We start from the raw sequence: 18,758 nt of genomic DNA, 5'->3' as shown, positions 1-18,758 counted from the left end.
CCCGTTCATGTCCTGTATGATAACCTGTATATAATGTATAAAGTCCCTTTTGTTATTCTCATCGACGCCAGGCTCGGAGTCTTCGCTACCAACGCTCTGTCACGAAACGGGTGACGAGCGCTACGGGACCACAAAGCCGTAATCGTGGTGCAGCGGTGCAAGTTCGTAACACTGGTGGCAGCGGTGGGATATTCGTAACACTGGATGGCAGCTACGGGATTGACCCGCATCAGCTACCTCGGCGCGGTGAGTGCCTGAAGTTTACCTCAAACACCAGACTTTCTTTGACACAGGTTATAGTAGCTTAAGGAAGGATTTGGTGTTGCATTGTGATAACCTTGTGTGTTTCAAGCCTAGTAAGAGTGTTTTGAAAACCAGGGGATGCTGCGGGGGTAAAAAGGGCAGTGTGTGATATACTTGCATATGTGTTACTAGTAGTGTTATAGTAGCGTACGGCAGGTATATTCAAAAAGGGTAAACAGCAGGAGGACAGTGTGAACGATGGAGAAGTACAAGGTGAAGGAACTTCTCGAAATTTGTGAGGAGTTGGGCATTGAGTTGGGCTCAACTAAAAGAAAGAATGCGATCCTTGAGGTCATGAGGACTGGGGACGTAACGGCGGAGGAAGCCGCAGAGGCCTGGGCGGATATCAATGAACGACGGGAAAGGGAGGAAAGGAGAGAACAGGAACGTCGCGAAGAGGAAAAGGAGGAAAGGAGAGAACAGCAACGTCGCGAGGAGGAAAAGAGGGAGAAGGAACGTTGCATGGAGGAAAGGAGAGAGATTCGTGAGCACGAGCTTAAAATGAAAGAGTTGGAGACCCGAAATAGCTCGCCAGCGCCTAGTCTCACTTCTAATGTTCCCAGAATACGCGATCAACTTCCACCCTTTGTCGTCGGAGAGGATATGGCCAAATACCTCGTGAAATTTGAGCACGTGTGCGAACGGAATAGCATTGAGCGATCCCTCTGGGCACAGAATCTGTTAGCGTTGCTTCCTGGGGAGGCATCAGACGTAATAACTTGCTTATCGAAAGAGGCGTTTGAGAGCTACAGTGATGTGAAGGAAGCGCTACTGCGGAAGTACAAATTGTCGCCCGAAGCTTTCCGGCAGAGGTTCCGGTATGCAAAAAAGGGCAAGGAGTCGAATGTTGACTTCGCGTTTCGTCTAAAAGCCGACTTGGTGGAATGGCTGAAGGGCGAAGAGGTTTACGACGACCGCGACAAAATTGTCGAATGCATCGCGTTGGAGCAGTTCTACCGTTGCATTGATGAGGATGTCCGGCTCTGGCTGCAAGATAGGCTAAAGGATGTTAAGCTAAACAAGGCAGCAGAGTTAGCGGAAGAGTATTACACACGCCGCAGCTTGCACAGCAAGGCAGTGCGCGTAGAAAAAGCTGATAGGAGAGATTGGTTTTCCGGGAAGCCCGACGAACGGAAGCAAATCACGCGTCGCGAGTTTCGGGACGACGAATCCCTTACCAAAGAAACTGTAAGGGATGGACACAATGCATCTCAGAATAATGACGATGGTCCGAAACAGCGAAACGAAATGACGCGTTCTTTTGAAAAACGGAAACCGTTAACCTGCTACAATTGCAAAAAGCAAGGGCACATCGCTGCAAGCTGCCCAGAGAGAATTGCTTTTGCAACGATACAGGAAACTAACAAAAACATACGTCTATTGGAGCCCTATGTGCAGGAAATTAAGGTAAACGGCAAGAAGTGCCGAGCACTGCGGGACTCTGCAGCAACTATGGACGTTGTTCACCCGTCTTTCGTCTCCTCGAGTGATTTTACGGGAGAGTGCGTTAGGATACGGCAAGTGGCCGAGAAGGAGAGTGTCTGTTTACCGATCGCAACGGTTATCATTGAAGGAGAGTTTGGGAAACTTAACACCGAAGCCGCTGTGTCAGCCGCCCTCCCGGAGCAATTTTCCTACCTCTTCTCAAATAGCTCGGAGCAGCTGCTGAGGGATCAGGGCAAATCATTCTTTGCCGACGTGGCGTACATGGCCCCCACGCGATCCAAAGCGCGCCCGCTGTCGAGGGAACTTGACTTAGCGTCGGTGAGCGAAAGGCGGTGCGGCACACGGACCGATCACGGTAACTTGAGTGGCGAGCAGTCACGGGAGAGGCAGAGCTCGGAGGCTGGCCTAGACGAGCGGGTCCTGGAAGTGAGTGGGAGTGACGCGTGCAGTGCTAGCCGCGATATAGACTCGACGCCGCAATTAGGCGACGCGGGCTCCACACTCGCTCCGGTTTCCGCCAGCTGGCAGGAGCAGGCTGCAGTTGAAAGGGAAACTCGGATTCGCGAACAACAGGAAGATTGTTCACTAGCCGATCTGAGGAAGAGCGTCAAACGGGGAGTGAAAAAAAAGAGGGTTTCATTTGGCAAGGAATCTGGCTTATCGTACCGCCGCTACACGGATAAGCAGGGTCGCAAATATAAGCAGCTTCGGATTCCGCGAAAATATCGCCGGGAAAAATGAATGACCTCATTTGCTTCCTCAGAAGTATGTTTTCGGTCCAAAGCGATTTCAAGGGGACCATTCTATTTGTAATTATTATTGCTGATTAATAATTGTTTCTATTTTGTTGAGTTGTTGATTTGAAAACTGATTGTTTGAGCCTTGTGTGCTAGATCGTACACCTGCCTCTTGTTGCAGCGGGAGCAAAAAGAGGGATAGCGATTTAGTTAGGTTGATTTGAATTATGGCCTTGTCTGGTGTTTGACGGGAGACAGAGGGCACTTGTTCGTGTTGGGTGTTGCCTTTTGCCGGTCGGTTTTGCAAGCTGCAGAACGACCAAGCGGGACCAGTGGCGAGAAGCAAGGTCTTAGGAACGACCCGAGCGGAGCTGGTCAAGGTGCCTTGGCGACGACGTGGTGAGCAGAGCTCCTGTCCTGGCGAGTCGGACCTGGGCACGTGAAGTTACCTGGCGTCCCGACACTGGACGTGAACTTGGACGAGCCTGACGAACGTGCGCGCCTGGCATCCGAGCCACGTGGGGGCAGCTCGTCTTCCCGGCGCCTTATCTGAGGGCGGGGATGCTGTTGTGCCATTACCACAAGCCCGGATTCCGAATCTGCAAGATGCGGAATCTATCCTGCGAGCGCCCTAATTCTCCCTTCACAAGTCAAGATGCTGAGCCGTCAGGCAGCGCGCGGGAGAAGCCTCGGCGAGCCGCAAGTTTGGACATGTCAGCGTGTGCCAGACAGCCCGGCGCCGCACCTCCCTTTGCCTGGAGGTCACCGCGCGCGCGAACTTTGAACCGGGTGGCCAGCGCGGTCGCTGGTTGGACCCCTCGGACGACCGTCGTGTGCTGACTTTGTATTGGGCCGTTTGAGTGACAATGGTCCTCGGGGATTATAAAAGCAGCAACACGCCGCCTGAAAAACAGGATCCGCCGAGCCACCGGGAGAGAGTGTCGCTCCCGACTGGGGTGAGATGTGTCACGCGTTTTCGCCGGACGTCGTCGTGCGAGAACAGTCGCGTTTGTTGTGAGCACTCGGCCCCAGTGCCGACCCGTTCATGTCCTGTATGATAACCTGTATATAATGTATAAAGTCCCTTTTGTTATTCTCATCGACGCCAGGCTCGGAGTCTTCGCTACCAACGCTCTGTCACGAAACGGGTGACGAGCGCTACGGGACCACAAAGCCGTAATCGTGGTGCAGCGGTGCAAGTTCGTAACACTGGTGGCAGCGGTGGGATATTCGTAACACCACTCGCGATTTGTTGCGTGCCCACAAGTTCAGACGAGAAGAAACGAAAGACGCCTTTTTTGTTGTTTTTGTTGACCACAACCATTACAAAGCCTACACATAATAAAGGCAAGTTTAGTTGTAGCTTTTTTTTGTCATATAAGTGCGGAAAGTGATGGAAGGAATGAAATGGGGCATCTGCTTAAGAATGTTTGGTGTGTGCAGACTGCTTGGTTTGTCTTGAAGAGTTGTTCGCATAGCAGTTGACAGATGGTAAGCGCGATCATTATTAGCTAGACTTGGCACATGACATATCGCTGCGGCAAGTTTGGGATGCAATCTTACACGAGAAATAAAAAAATTGAATTTTGACATCAGAATTTAGGGGTGCGATCATTACGCGAGTGCGATCATTATGCGAGTAAATATGGTATTAGGTTGTTTTTTGGTTTTGCGCACTCAATATTAAGGGATGCAAATGGTGACATACAACAGAATGCAAAAATGACTAATGAACGCAAGCAGGGCGTGGGGATTTTTAGGCAGATGCGTGCGTGTGCTATTTATAAAGCTCCCCATGGTATGCCTGAAGGCATTTTCTAACACTTTGGTAGAAAACACTGACACCCACTTATTAAGGGGAAATACTCCTCAAAACAACTTCTTTATGTATTTGTACTAGATATTTGAGTATGCTGTCATTCATAAAGTGTTTTATTAGATTTGAATTGTCATTGATTTTTGTGTAGCTGCTGTTCTTTAGTTATGGTCCTACACAGTGGCAAAATATTCTTGTGGGCACTTTCCTGTGCATAAAATTTTCAGAAATAGCTTCATGCTGCATCTTATTTAGCTAGTTATATACTGCAAAGTGATGACACCTATCGAAGCAGCTTGTACAATTACTGCAACTATGCAAAAAATATTAGGCCACATTAAATAATTTTACAGATTGCAATTTCAATTAGATATCAGCATTCTGCATATCTTGAATAGTATATATGCCAAATTTCGTTAGTATAGGACAATTATAAGTGCATAAGGTTATTGTCATGCTATTGTGAGAAAAAGTTTTTGAAGTATATTCTATTTTTTTTTCCACAATAGCATGAGAAGTATGCAAGATTAGTAGGCAGGCCTGTCTGCCTGCCTACTAATCTTGCATACTTCTAGTAACTTTACATGCTGTTTGAATAGATATTGGCACTTTGCAGTCTACAAAGAGTTGAGTTAGCTGCAGCACACTTCTTTTTGTGAAAATTTAATACACAAGAAAGTGCTTGCAAATATGACTATGTATTTTGTTGTTGTGTAGGACATAACTCGAGAAGCAGCTAAACAAAAACTAATGGAATATATAAAATCTGCACGAAGAACTCTACAATTGGCTCTCTCTTCAAACCTCTAGTACAAATAATAAAAATATTTCGAGTAATATTCAATCAGCAAAATGTTCCCCTTGCTACAGTGACCTACAACATAGCGACGAAAGTTTAAGGGAAGTCCTCTTGTCAAAGCGACTCTGGGCTGTCTTCCCAAGGGCTTCTGTTAAAGACTGCATTTTTCTGCATTTGTCAGGAGAGCAATACAAAAATGTTTGTGAATGTGGAAATGGTATTGGCACACTAACAGAAAAAAAGACAGTTCTGTGAAATGTAGACTTGATTATAACTTTGTTCGACATTTACATTCCGACTGCATATATTTATTTCGTGTTTTGTACTGAGTGTTTCAGCGGTGACTGCCGCTAATTATTGAACATAACTGCTTCATGACAGTGCGACTAACAGAAATTTATAGCAGTGGCAGGCATTAGAATTACAGTACTCAATGACGTCTACTTTGTAAGAACTCAGACTAGCACCAGTTCTGAGATACACATACCCCAAAAGGTAATGATCAAATAGATTTCTCTTTCACACAGAATTGTCCCACAAGGCTTACAGAACTCATTGTTTGTCATCTTGTACAAGCAGATTATGCGCCAGATGTAATTTATGCTCAGTAAATACATAAATCAGTCATGCGAGGTGTCTCACTTTAGGTTGCAAGTTCGAACTTCTTTTAATCTTGCTTGTTTTTATTTTGTTTCTTTTGTGAGCATGAGTGAGTGGGTGACCTTGGCACATATTGTCAAAACTGTTTCTTCATCACTGGGAATCGTAAAATTTCATTTACGCATGAAATTCCCAGTTACTGATATGGTAGGCTTCGAGCTTAATTCCCTTATCTTTCATATGTTTATCTACTAAGTAGTTTTATCGTTCATTGAAACATATCCATGCAATGCAGAGTGGGCACCCAAATTATAAATATCTGTTCTTGCTTTCTACCCTGCTCTGGTGTTTTCAAAACCTAGCATTGGTGCAATGGCCTGTCTGCACCTGCAGAAAAGTAGTGAAGTGGCTAAAGTTAAAGGTCAACAACATAATTAAGCTACGAAGCGAAAATATAAGTTCGCAATTGTCCCCCATAACCAGAGTTTTGCTTAGAATTTAAAAAAAATGGACATCCTGCTCGGGTGTGAGAGTTGCTTTGGGCACCAAGGGGACTACGTAGCACCTGTGCTAGTGTACAGAAAGCAAAAAAAAAATCACTCCAGATTGGAGCGGCAGCGGAAAGTTATGCACAGATGTTTTATTTCACGCACCATTAATGTGGCTTATCATCTGCTCCTGTTGTATGGGAACGCATACATTAGGAAGACAATCCTTTGCGCCATTGTTACCTTAGCGGGACACCAGAAAAAGGTAGAAATAAATAAAATCGAGAACAGGTATTCACACTTGGTTGCACACAGTGTATTATCTGGAAGTGTTTCACTCTACAAAAGACTACTGTGATAGATAATCATAATGACAAAGACAAAAGAATTAAAAGAGGTATGTGTCAGTCATCCGTCCGTGACCTCCAGTGTTTATAGAAACACTTCTTTCTGTATATGTGCCAAGCCGTAGGGAGGCTTTATGTAACTCAGTCATGCTTGCTTAGTTAAAGATTGGAATAAGGGAAATCACAAGAACATTGTATGAGTGATTTGTAAATGTGGCACCTAATGTAACTTATTCATGTATGGGCTGAGGATAGATTACAGCCAGTGCATAATGTGCTCTTACAGGATGACGTGTGATGAGTAAAAGAAGCCTTCCTCACATCTTCCTCTTTGTTTCTTCTGGATCTTTGTGCACTATGTGTATTGTTACAGCTGCGTGCATGTAGCTGGGTATAGTTTATGTGTTCTGCTTCCTTCTTTGTCCTCATAATTCATGCGCCGTCTTTGCCGTAACAAAATACAGCTACCTGTGCTACTTATTTTGTCAATGTGTTTGCATTATGGAAAGTTTTGTATTAGCGGTTATTTCTACCTGTGAAATTGTCTGTGTCAGCTATTATACTTAGTCTTGCAAAAGTATGTTTCTCAACATAAATAAATGATCAGTATAAGTGTTGCTGTATTTATTTTTGTAATTTTGTCAGTTATGAAGTTTTTATACACTGTTGCATGTTGTATGACAGAATAAAATTGATGCACAACTTTTTAATGTGGTGTTTTTCAGATACATGCAAAAATTGTGTGGGAAAAAGTGCCAACAAGAGTACCATAAGGTAAGACAGCTGTTTTTACTGTTAGATTGGATTATCAATTGCCAACCAGTTGTTTTTAACAAGCATAGTATAATGCATAGATAATGTAATCTAAGTTGGAATGTTGTTTTTATTGCACTTCATTATGTGGGTCTCATTTGCACATAAGTGCAGCCTTTCTTATTTGTTATGTGTAGCTTACTTGCTTAGAATGTTAAGTCGTAAGTTTACAACAGGGAAATAGGTTGAACTTATAAATATTTTGACATATTATAAGAGACATGTGCGGTGGTGCATTAAACTTCTACATGAGTTACATAATATTTTGGGGTCTCATCAAGGTTCTGAGTGGCATTGCAGTGTCATGCATATGCAGCTGCAGGCTACATATTGGATTTTGCTTTTGCTACATTTTGCTTGGTTGGCTATTGATTCCAGTTTAATAGTAATGAGAACTGTCTTGCTTTCATGATGATTCTGTGCTGACTGATACATTTGAATTTTCCAGAAGACAATAACAAAGATTGATGAAATATTAACTTTTTCTTGCTAGTCTGCCATGTGCTTTTTGGCATGTTTACTGTGGATTCTTTGTTATCCTATGTTGTCTTTTCACAGTAGTCTTCTTGAGAACTAGCCGTAGTCGTGTGTACTTACAGCAAGAGTTGTTGACACATTTTGAAAAGCGGCTCGACACTGCCATCCAAGAGTGAAACGACTTACATGGCTCAGTTGCTTTACTTTATTTGCAAGAGACTGGCACCACGCACTAAGGGTAACTTGACACACACTGCTGGAGTCATCAGACTCGTCTAGAATTGTTACCGGACTCATTCTTGCAGTGTTCATGTGACACTTTATCTTGAGTCGTCTGACTCGTGAGTGAGTGAGTGAGTGAAGTAACTTTATTTTAATGTGGTAATGTGGTTTTAATGTGGTAACTTTATTTTAACGTGATATAATGTGGGTCACGCTGACGTGTGTAATATGGTTTGATGAAATAAATCGGGCATCACGATTTTGGACCGACTCGAGAGAGGTAATTAAATAATCTTGGTAGGGGCTCCAAATCGTAGAAGCATATTCGAGTTTGCTCCTAACGAAGGTTTCGTAGGCTATTTTACTCATCTTCGGGGGGAGGGGGGGGGAGAAGCAGACGTAGTGTTCTTTTTAAGTTTTTTTTTTGATACCGCAATTTCGCAACCTAGCGACATTGCGGTATCAGTTACAACATTAGAAGTATGTTCCGACCATGTGAGGTTGCTGTTATTGAGGATGCCTAGGCATTGGTAAGAGCTAGCATGTGATAAAGCTGTGGAATTGAGGGAATACTGAAAGATCATATTATTTTTTATGCGTGAAACAACCATGCATTTGCACTTTGAGGTATTAGGCTCCATCAACCAGCGCGAGCACCACGCTTCGATTAGGTAGGTTTAGGTCGTGTTGTAGTAATGATTGATGAGTATTGCTTGGGATTCGACAATATAGAACTCAATCATCAGCAAAGAGGCGAATAGATGACGTTATTCCAGATGACAATTCATTTATGAAGATAAAAAAGAGAAGCGGGCCAAGAACTGGTCCCTGAAGGAGGCCGGATAATACTTGTGCTGCTGTTGAAAGCTTACCGCCAATGACTGTGAAGTGAGATCGTGCTGACAGAAAGCTTTTGATCCGTGACAAGGTGAGCGGGTTTGGCCATGAGACGACGATGAGCAACGCGATCAAATGTCTTTGAAAAATGTAAATGACATCGGTCTGAAAATACGAATCCACGTTCAAGTTACGGTCTGTAGTGAATTCGAATAATTTTGTTTCACGTGACGACCCGGAGCGAAAGCCGTGCTGCTTGCGGAAAAAAAATTATTATTATCGAGATGGCGGGTGACGTGGGAATATATGATGTTTTCCATTAGTTCGCATGCAACGCATGTCAGCGATATAGGCCTATAATTTGACGGATCTGGGCGGTTGCCCTTTTTGAAAACTGGGATTACTTTCGCAGTCTTCCAGTCGTGCGGAATTACACTTTCTAAAAGGGACTGCGCAAATACTGTCGGCAAGATGCGACTCGACATGTCCTCAGTACTTTTAAGGAACTTTAGAGGAATATTGTCCCGAAGCACTCGAAATTTTTCATTTGTTAACGAGGCACAAGATGCCTTCAACTGTGATCACGACCGGCGGCACTGCGAAAAAATTTGGTCCAGCCAACGCCGGTTCATCATGAACAGGTTCGGAGGTGAAAGCCGACGAGAAATAGGAACTCATGACATCAGCCCGCTGATCAAGTGGAACGTCAGAGCCATCTGGATAAACAAGCGCAATGTTATGGGACCGATTCTTTGGTTTGAAAATGCTCCGCAATTTTTTTGGGTTAACAATAAAGATATTTCTTTAGGTACTCATGATGAAATTTGCCTTTCGAGTGCCTCAAAAGACAGGCATGTTCGCGCTAGCAATCTGAGTATTTCTTCCATTTAGATGCTGAGGACGATTTCTGAGCGACACGATACACTCTTTCTTTCTTGCACGATAGTATCTTTAGCGAGAATACCAGCGCGTGCCTGCATCGGCTGGAATGCGTATCAGAGGGACGTGTCTATCAATTAGATTTTGTATTTGCTGTTTGAACAGCAACCAGTTATTGTTAACTGATCGTGAAGAAGCTGATTGACGAAAACATTCATACAAAGATTCTAGGTCGGAGTTAATTGCAAAAAAGTTGGCCTTGTTGTAGCCCCTGAAAAATTTTCTTATTGGCCGTTTTTTTTTTATAGGAGAAGATAGGTGGAATGTTACGGGTTTGTGACCACTTAGTTCCATGACAAGGGACACTGATGAAACTAAGTCAGGGTTTCTGAGACCAGAACAAGATCAAGTATATTAGAGCCCCGAGTGGGCGAGTGGACATACTGAGTTAGGTTGACGAATAGGGTTAACTGAAGGAAGTCTTTCGATAATCATGAGGATGCAGTTCAGTTCTTCCAATCAATATCAGGGAAGTTGAAATCGCCATAAAGGATGTAATTGGCGTTGGGAAACCGGGAAGTCAAATTAACAAATTCGACTTCGCCCTGCCATCTGCTAACCGCCTGGTGAGCTCATATGGTAGATCGGCTGCCCCGCAGAGGAGGTGGTCTCGGGTTCGAGTCCCGGACCAGGACGAATTTTCTTAAACTGGGTGGCTTTTCTATCGTGGAATCCGTATGAGTTTCCTTTGTAGAAATTGCTACGATTGGGTGGATGTCTCATTTTCCCCTAAATAAAGTGGAAAGGCTGATGATTTCTTTGCTTAGAAAATATGGCCAACAAAAGTTCAATATAAAATCATTTTTACCGCTGAGAACAGCCTTGGCCATGTCCTCCATGCTGCCCGCTAAGGCGTCGTCAACGTTCTTGTATTCCTGGGAGTCGCTGGACCTAGCATTCCAGTCGGCGCAGGCGAACACGTAGAAGTTGTCGCACGGGTCCCGGCCGCTTTTGAAGATGCTCGACAGGTGCTTCGCTGCGTTCAGTAACAAGAAACGCTAAGTAAGGTTGAGAAGTAGCCGGACAACAAAATTCACCGACAATTACGGTACTCCTTAATGCGGAATTTGAGAGCAGCTCTCCACGTGTTTTCGTTTCGCGTTATATTAAGGCAAAGAACTTGAAAGAGCCGTGTAGCAGAGTCGGAAATCGTTGACAATTTGATCTGCAAGTCAAGCGCGCCGGCTTTTATACATCACTAATCGAAGGTTGCAGTGTAATTGCCAGGGCGCGCCTGGCATTCAGAAAGTATTCCACAATCGCTTCCCGCATACAATCAGATTAAAAAAGTTACAGCAGCCAACGGATGGAACAATCAATAATATTCGAGAGACTTCTGATACATGCAGGAGCGTCATGCGTCCGTATATAACGCTTAACATTTGTCAGCCGGTGAATAGCGGTGACCGAAAAAAGATAAAAAAGTCATCTTAGAACAGACGATGGCGCGCTACTTCGGCGCCATCTCGTAGCGGTCGTCACCGCCGACCAACTTCAACTACACTACGAATTTCTTCTCACGCTTTCGTCATACCCTACGCTTCGGCTTTTTTTGACCTCACGCTTCCGCTGCGCCCTCCGCCTCCGTTTCCCTCCTCGCGCTCTTCGATTTCGCCGCACTTTTCATCTCCTGCTGCGCTCCGCGTTCGCTCTTTCATCCGCTACGCACGTTCGCTGGGTTACGCCGGGAACGCCGACACTCGACGCAGGAACCGGATCCTAAGAGCTGCACGCTCATATATTGAAGCGTGTTGACGGCACGAGAGGTTGGATGCGTTTCTTGAATCAGCTGGCATGACATGGCACCGAACACGCGACAAAGAATAAAAAGGTTCAGTGCGCTGGGTGCTGACTACAATCTGTTGTGTTGAATACATAAAACTTGACATGTAAGTATGAAATGGTTTCATTGATAAGTCTAGTTAAGTGGTTGATTTGTTGCAAGAGCCATGCGGTTGTCGAAGTTAAGAGTTAACAGAACGTTAACAGACATGTAACAGACCGCGGACACGCGACAAGCGCGGTGCGTAATGTACTACTTTCGAATTGTTTCGAACTACCTCGGGCAAGGAGAACTTTCTGTGGGCCTAGTTGGTGCATACTTGACAGGTACTTTTAAAGCGCAAACAAGATACACGGCACAATAGGAAGATCCTACACGGGACACCTGCTCTCTCAGAAGTAGGTGAAATGCTCCGCAACAAGTGAGTTGATTTTTTAATCATTTAAACTAAAAGCAAATATATTCAATACAAAAGTAGCCAAACACTGCGCAAAAAGCAAGAGCAGGTCCGAGCGCGTGCAAGAGGTGTGTTCGCAAAGCGCCTTTCCACCAAACGAATCAATGGAAGCAACCTGGCCAGGACAAAAACAAGTAAACTGATAAAATGAATTTAGACCAAAAGTGGGAGAGGTGTTGGCACACAGACCTTTCCAACTTGAAGCGATATCAAACTAGATTGAATCGAACTTTCACAATTAAAGAGACTGTCATTGTCTGAGGTATGGATAAGCCTTCTTCGCATTTGTCTTCACAAAGCTGGATATGACACTTTATATAAAATTTTTTTCTTGGATGCTTGTTTCGTCACTCTCTGTTCCGAGAGACGGTAGCTAGGAAGGTTAGGCACCATAACTGCTGCTCAGAGAGATACGTTTATAGTAATGCAATATGCACGCCGTAGTACCTATTGTTCCAGAATTAGCTTAAAAATTTACGGAGTCTTCATATAATCGCATGCCTATGCGGATCGCCATAGTGAAGATATCGAGAAAAATATAAAGCAATGCGGGTGTTCAACGCACACCGAACTTTGTAAACAAACGTTTTTGCCTCGTAATTCGCTCGTAATTAAGCGGCCGCACACGGACATCGAATCCGCGACTTCGGGCTCAACAGCAGAACGCCATAGCCGCTTATCCACGTCATGGCAGTGAATATTGTGATGGATATTCTGTTCAAATACCGGCCTTTCTTACCTTCCATTTCACAGAATGAAGTATTACATGCCAAAGAGGATGTCAAAGGCAGGCGACTTCCTGAAACAGAGAAAGATATGGTTCATTATTGTTATACTTCAGTCAGGGTCACTTCGTAGTATTTGCGGTACTTTGGTGCAATATTCACGGAGACCGGTATTATAACGTTCAGTGAACTATTTCGGGACTGACCGTGAAGTCAGTTACAGCTCAAAAATCTGAATCACAGGCCGTAGCTGCTGTACTTTAATTTGACTGCCATAGCATAACCGTATTAAACTTGGATTAAACATATTACAATTAGAAGAAATCTAGATTAAACATATTATAATTCGAAGCACCTTTATTTCGCCAAATTTTGTTCCTTAAGAAAACGATTACGATATTTACGATGCTATTTGTAAACGGCCTTACATATGAAACATTATTATAAAATTTCAAGTGGCAAGCTTTGCAGCAACAGAGTTCTGCGATTTTTTTTTCTTACGATAGTGAGGCAATGCACATTCTCCGTGAACCGCGAACACGGTTTGCGCGTAGTTTTGTGAAAACAATCACCATTCACATGTTCTGGCGGAGTGTTTCTAGCTTTCTCACTAGCTTCATTGTGAGCCCTACATTTGATAATTATTTGTGATGCATGCTCTAGTGACGGCTGAGGGATATATAGCATAGAACGTTTCTCACTTGGCTTCACTGAGTGGTTCATCGCTGTTGTCATCTGTTCTGTAGCCTAAGCGATGGCATTGAACAGAAGAGAAAAGAGAAGTGGAAGGTTATACCAGAACGTTATTTCACAGCATAAAACAGTGTACATGTTAACCTTAGCTGAGAATGTTCATGACGCAAAAAGGTGCACCTAATGAAAAAAATTGCATCAAACTCGCGAACCACAGAAATTTCTGACAGGACCAATTTCTCTCAGATAAATTGTTTACTGCGTAAAAGATTATTGGCGAAAAGGTTTGATAGGCCATAAAGCGGCAAGGCAAACGTTAGTATTTGTGCTTATCATCAATTCAATGCCCATTAATGTTTTATGGCTGTTGTATTTCTGAAAAGTGGTAAAATTAAATGGTTGTATGATAGCCTAAAATTCGTGCCAGTGAATGGTACCAAACTTTAAGAATATTGACGAAGCAAATTACGCTATACTAGCATTCTCAATTCAAATACATAGGGTTCTTGTATATCAGTAAAATATTTAAGGGTGTAAATTTAGGCTTTGTCCTAAATATATCAAGTTATTATGGTGAACACATGCAAGACGAAACGTCCAGTCAGTAGGGGCTCCGAAAATATATTTTATAAGCTAGGAATTCTACGGCACTATACGGTTATGAGCTCAGTATCTGGTTAGCCATCTAACGTAACGAATTCTTGTGCCATCAAGGCGCCTTGTAACACACTCGAAGCCTGGGAAACCAAAATAAGAAAGAATGGTTATGCATTCGCGCGCTCTTAAATCAAGAGCCTGACGGCTGTGCAGTGCGTTCGCTACCACTGCTGCGCGCCTGTGCCTCACTAAAGGGAAGCTGCTTTATCGGCGAACTGCCACACCTCACAAAATGTTTTAACTGGTCACATTTAATGTTGCTAGCCCTCGTATTCTCAGAAAGCCTTCGCCCCGAAGCTCTTCCTCTACTCCGCTGAGTTGAGGGAAGCCTTGCCTCTTAACTAAAGAAGACGCTACGCTTCTCCAGAGTCACCGTTCGGTGTCACTGAAGTGCAATTTGTTGAGTGGAGGCGCAGTGCTGAGTGGTGGAATGTTCTGGGACACGCAGGGGGGGGGGGGGGTGGAGTGTTGCTTATGTGAGGGAGTACTTCGCGTAGTTATTGACTCAGGGTTATGAAGTCTGCGTCATTTTTTAAGCTGCACCAGTACCTTGGTGCAAGTCCGTTTTTTGAACACCACTCCCATTCAAATGGGGCCACCACGGCCGGTAATAGAACACCTGACACGGCGGTCAGCCGCAAGACGCCATAGCCAACATGATCGCGACGGGTGTTTCTCGAATAATAAATCCAACGCTGACTAAGCAATTGCTTCCAAGTCCTACTCGCCATATCTACTTTAGTGAGTCGCTTGACAGCGTGGGCCTCCACCTAACACTTCAGATCCAACTGTACTTGTAGGCTTTTGACGTAAATTTTGAGTGAAGCCTCCTATTGCCCAAGTCACCACAAGGATTATTATTCGCATTTCTCAGACCGTTCATAAAGTATTTTTTTTTTTTGCGTGCGCCTATATGAGAACCGCATAGAATACGCAAGTCTTGTTTTACAAACCGCCGAGCTGAACAACATTTTTTTTTCAGTATTTCATAGAGGCAATCCAGTGAAACGCACAAGCACTGGTTTGTTTCCCTACGCGAATGCGCTTTGTTTTGGCTCGTTGTATTAGAATAACTTTGAATTCTTGCGAAAAGGTGGACACGTCCAACTCGTTCAAAAGCTCGTAACCAGCATTCACACTAAATAGTTGTAGTTGCCGCGAGGAATAGAAAAAGCGGTTGCACGATCTCTAGTCGAGCACTCAACAGACAGTATACACAGCCTTCCACTAGGATTGCCTGTAGGGTGTTTTCCGTTTTAGTTTTCCGCCAAATTCTTATGAGGTGGGAAAATGTCTCCGCAGAAAGCCTTCGATCTTTTTTTTTCGAAACCTAGCAAGGATTTCGTGAACAAAAAAACATATTTTAATAAGAGTGAAAAAGAGCATTTTAACGACTTGCACATTTACCAAATTCGAAGGCCTAAAACTTTAAAATTAACGCGTTGTACCCTGCAATTTTTTTTCAGTAAGTCCATACCACCAGCACTATTTGTGCACGGGAAAAAAGTTTATGACACCAACAGCATGTTTTTCCAATTTACCAAACTATGGTTTTGAGCAACTGCCTCTGACGACCCCAGAATCAGTGGTTTTCTTGTGAGGGCCATTTTAGCCAGGGCGACGAAGGTGAAAACATTGCTGAAAAATCTTCAGAAGGTTTCTCGCAAACTAAAGGATGTATGCAACTGCAACACCTACTTGCATATAAGATGCCCAAAGTGCCAAAATTGCAAAATTAGCGAGAAATTATGCATTTGAGAGACCTCTTAAAAATAATCATCGCTTATATTTTTGAAAGCTTCATGAAGTACCCACCCCGGACTGGTAAATCTAGTGCAGCAAAAGCAAGTTGCAATAATTCATTAAAGCGAGAAAATTCAGCCTCTTCATGACCTATGTATAATCATCGCAACTGCGGTCTCCTTGTAATAATACAATAAAAATACCCTTCATATCGAACTCTGAACTCATTACTTTTGTTGTAGTAAAGACTACTAACTCAGATTGTGTTTTTATGCCTCTTTGTAGGCCTGAAATGAGTTTTCAGGGCTCCTGCATCTCAATTCCTACTACGGTAGGTCTAGGTAGCAATCACGCGAGACTGCGTACAAGTCTTCCAACAATAGAAGGGGGAACTTATTTCTGGCAATCCTTTCTACTTAGAGCTGCTATCAGAAACGCTCCCCGCGCAAATTCACCGGCCTAGTGGGAAAGTGCGATGACGCCACTGCAGTGAATCAGCAGCTGGGTATCTTCAGATAAGGAGAGTCTCAAAATGGCTCCAACATTATTTCATTATCACTTAAATTTTAATATTAGACAAAATCCTTTAACACCGCGGAACTGCGACTACTTTTCTAACATTTTTTTCACACGTAAAAGTTGTAAGAAAATAGGGCAAAAATCTTGTTATCGAATCGCAAAACGTTGCACACATCAAAACGCCCTAGTATAACCAGCACAATTTCATACACCTTAACCCTTTCACTTCACATCTATACCGCCTCTCACACGAAATTCGGGCAACCTGAATTTAATCGATGTTCGGCCGAAAATACGCAAAAAAAGAGAACTAACAGTAGTCGGGAACCACCTTAGTATGTCCTGACCTGAACACACCCCGTCACAAGCTAAAAATCGGGCTGAACCTGTCTGTCCGCGCAAGGAAATATTTTTTTTTTGGAAATGGTTTCAAAACAGTGTTCACGGGTCCACAGATGTGTACTTAAGAAAGACTATATAGGGTGCAAAGTGGTTAGCAGACTCTCAGCAGGAGAAGCATCTTCTTCGAAGCTCGCAGTAATGTACTACGTACTACGGCGCCGATGGTCAGGTTGGCGACGGCATCTATACTCGCCGCTGTCAGCTCATTTGGAAGCTGACACCATGTGGGTTACCAACGGGCGGAAGCCACACGGCGCCGCCAGCAAGCGTTGCTCGAGTGACACTAACGTTTTTTTTTATAAGCTTTATCCTGAGGCATCAAAGACATACAACTTACCTGAGCGCAGCACACGCCATCGTTACTTTATAGCTCAAAAGAGTCGTAAGCACATTCTTTAATAACGCATGATTCGTAAAACATAAAAATAAGAATATAAATAGAAACATGCAGATATAAAAAGACGTTACCATTTCGTGTCCAGTGACGTCCGACATTTCGGTGGACATTTCAGTAGTCATGTCGGTGGACATTTCAGTAGTCATTTCCTTGGACATTCCAGTAGCCATTTCGGTGGACATTTCGGTAGTGATTTCCTTGGACATTCCAGTAGCCGATTCGGTGGACATTTCAGTAGTCATTTCGGTGGACATTTCAGTAGTCATTTCCTTGGACATTTCAGTAGTCATTTCGGTGGACATTTCAGTAGTCACGTCGGTAGACATTTCAGTACTCATTTCGGTGGACATTTCGGTAGTCATTTCCTTGGACATTCCAGTAGCCGATTCGGTGGACATTTCAGTAGTCATTTCGGTGGACATTTCAGTAGTCATTTCCTTGGACATTTCAGTAGTCATGTCGGTGGACATTTCAGTAGTCATTTCGGTGGACATTTCAGTAGTCATTTCCTTGGACATTTCAGTAGTCATTTCGGTGGACATTTCAGTAGTCATTTCGGCCGACACATCCGCCGCATTACCTGGCGTCGATGATTCGGCGACTTCAGACGTCATTGCGTCCGTAACGCTCTCTGCCTTGATCTCGGAGATTTTCTCTGGCTGGAGAAATGGAAAGCAATAGATTGCTTGGAGAAAACGCTTTTCACTGAGAGTCTGTTACATTCACACGTTTACAATGATACATCACATAGTACCTGCAACGTTTTCAAACAAACAGATGTGAAACAAAAAAGTAAGTCGTCTGTCCAAATTGAATGGCAGACCGATCCTCGCTTTTATACAGGTGCAAAAGTGCGCATAAACGAAGCACACGCCGCGTATCACCCAAGCCGGCAAAAGAGCCCGTCGGCTCCGCGACAGCTTCGACAGAGGGAGAGAGCGCAACGCCCCGGACAACCGCCGCGATCAACAGAGACTACGAGTTCATATAGACCGCTTCATCGGGCGAGGAGGATAGGGCGCGCGGAGAGCCTTTCCTCCTTTCTGGCCTGGCAGATCCGGCGCGGCGCTGCTTGGAAGTAGTGCTGTCGCGTGCTGCAGAACGATTTCGAGATGTTTTAGATCATACTTTGTGAAATTTACGCCATGTCCTTTCATGTAAGGTCGTCAGGGCAGCCTTTCGTTGCATCGGCAACTATAGTAGGCAGAAATATCTCTTGGGGGCGAAAATGTGACGCGCTTTATCAGCCGTGGTGTACGCACATTATCTTCGTGGTGTGTGTATGTCTTATGAACTATTTTGCTTATATCGGTTTTAGTTCAACAAAGAAAACCGGTGTCTCTGTATTAGGAGCATGAAATGGTAAATCTGCTCACTATCTGATCGCTTGGTGTAGGGAGTAAAACAAAGCATAAGAGAGCATGCTCGTGCACGGCCAACCTAAGGCAGCCACGAAACATCTAAGCGGCAGGCGCTATCAAATGTTTGTGATGCACCGGCACCGTTCTCGCGTATTTCAAGTCTAGAAGGCTTCAAATTACTATATGTCTACGCTAGC

At 44.0% G+C, this 18,758-nt stretch overlaps 1 protein-coding gene across 1 annotated transcript in view; it reads right to left on the bottom strand.

Annotated features, from left to right (window-relative positions):
- The window catches only part of LOC135912879 (endothelin-converting enzyme 2-like), a 219,294-nt gene that overhangs the window by 141,479 nt on the left and 59,057 nt on the right, over positions 1-18,758 (bottom strand). Inside the window, exons 8-11 of the mRNA XM_065445457.1 lie at positions 17,272-17,859; positions 13,491-13,536; positions 12,804-12,863; positions 10,633-10,800 (exon numbers count right to left, since the gene is read on the bottom strand). Of these exons, the coding sequence (XP_065301529.1) occupies positions 10,633-10,800; positions 12,804-12,863; positions 13,491-13,536; positions 17,272-17,859 (862 nt within the window). The remainder of the gene's footprint in view (positions 1-10,632; positions 10,801-12,803; positions 12,864-13,490; positions 13,537-17,271; positions 17,860-18,758) is intronic.

The sequence above is a fragment of the Dermacentor albipictus genome, chromosome 1 (assembly GCF_038994185.2).
Source record: "Dermacentor albipictus isolate Rhodes 1998 colony chromosome 1, USDA_Dalb.pri_finalv2, whole genome shotgun sequence".
Lineage (NCBI taxonomy): Eukaryota > Metazoa > Arthropoda > Arachnida > Ixodida > Ixodidae > Dermacentor > Dermacentor albipictus.
The sequence above is the reverse complement of the archived record's forward strand: the minus strand, read 5'-3'. Positions and strand labels throughout refer to the sequence as shown.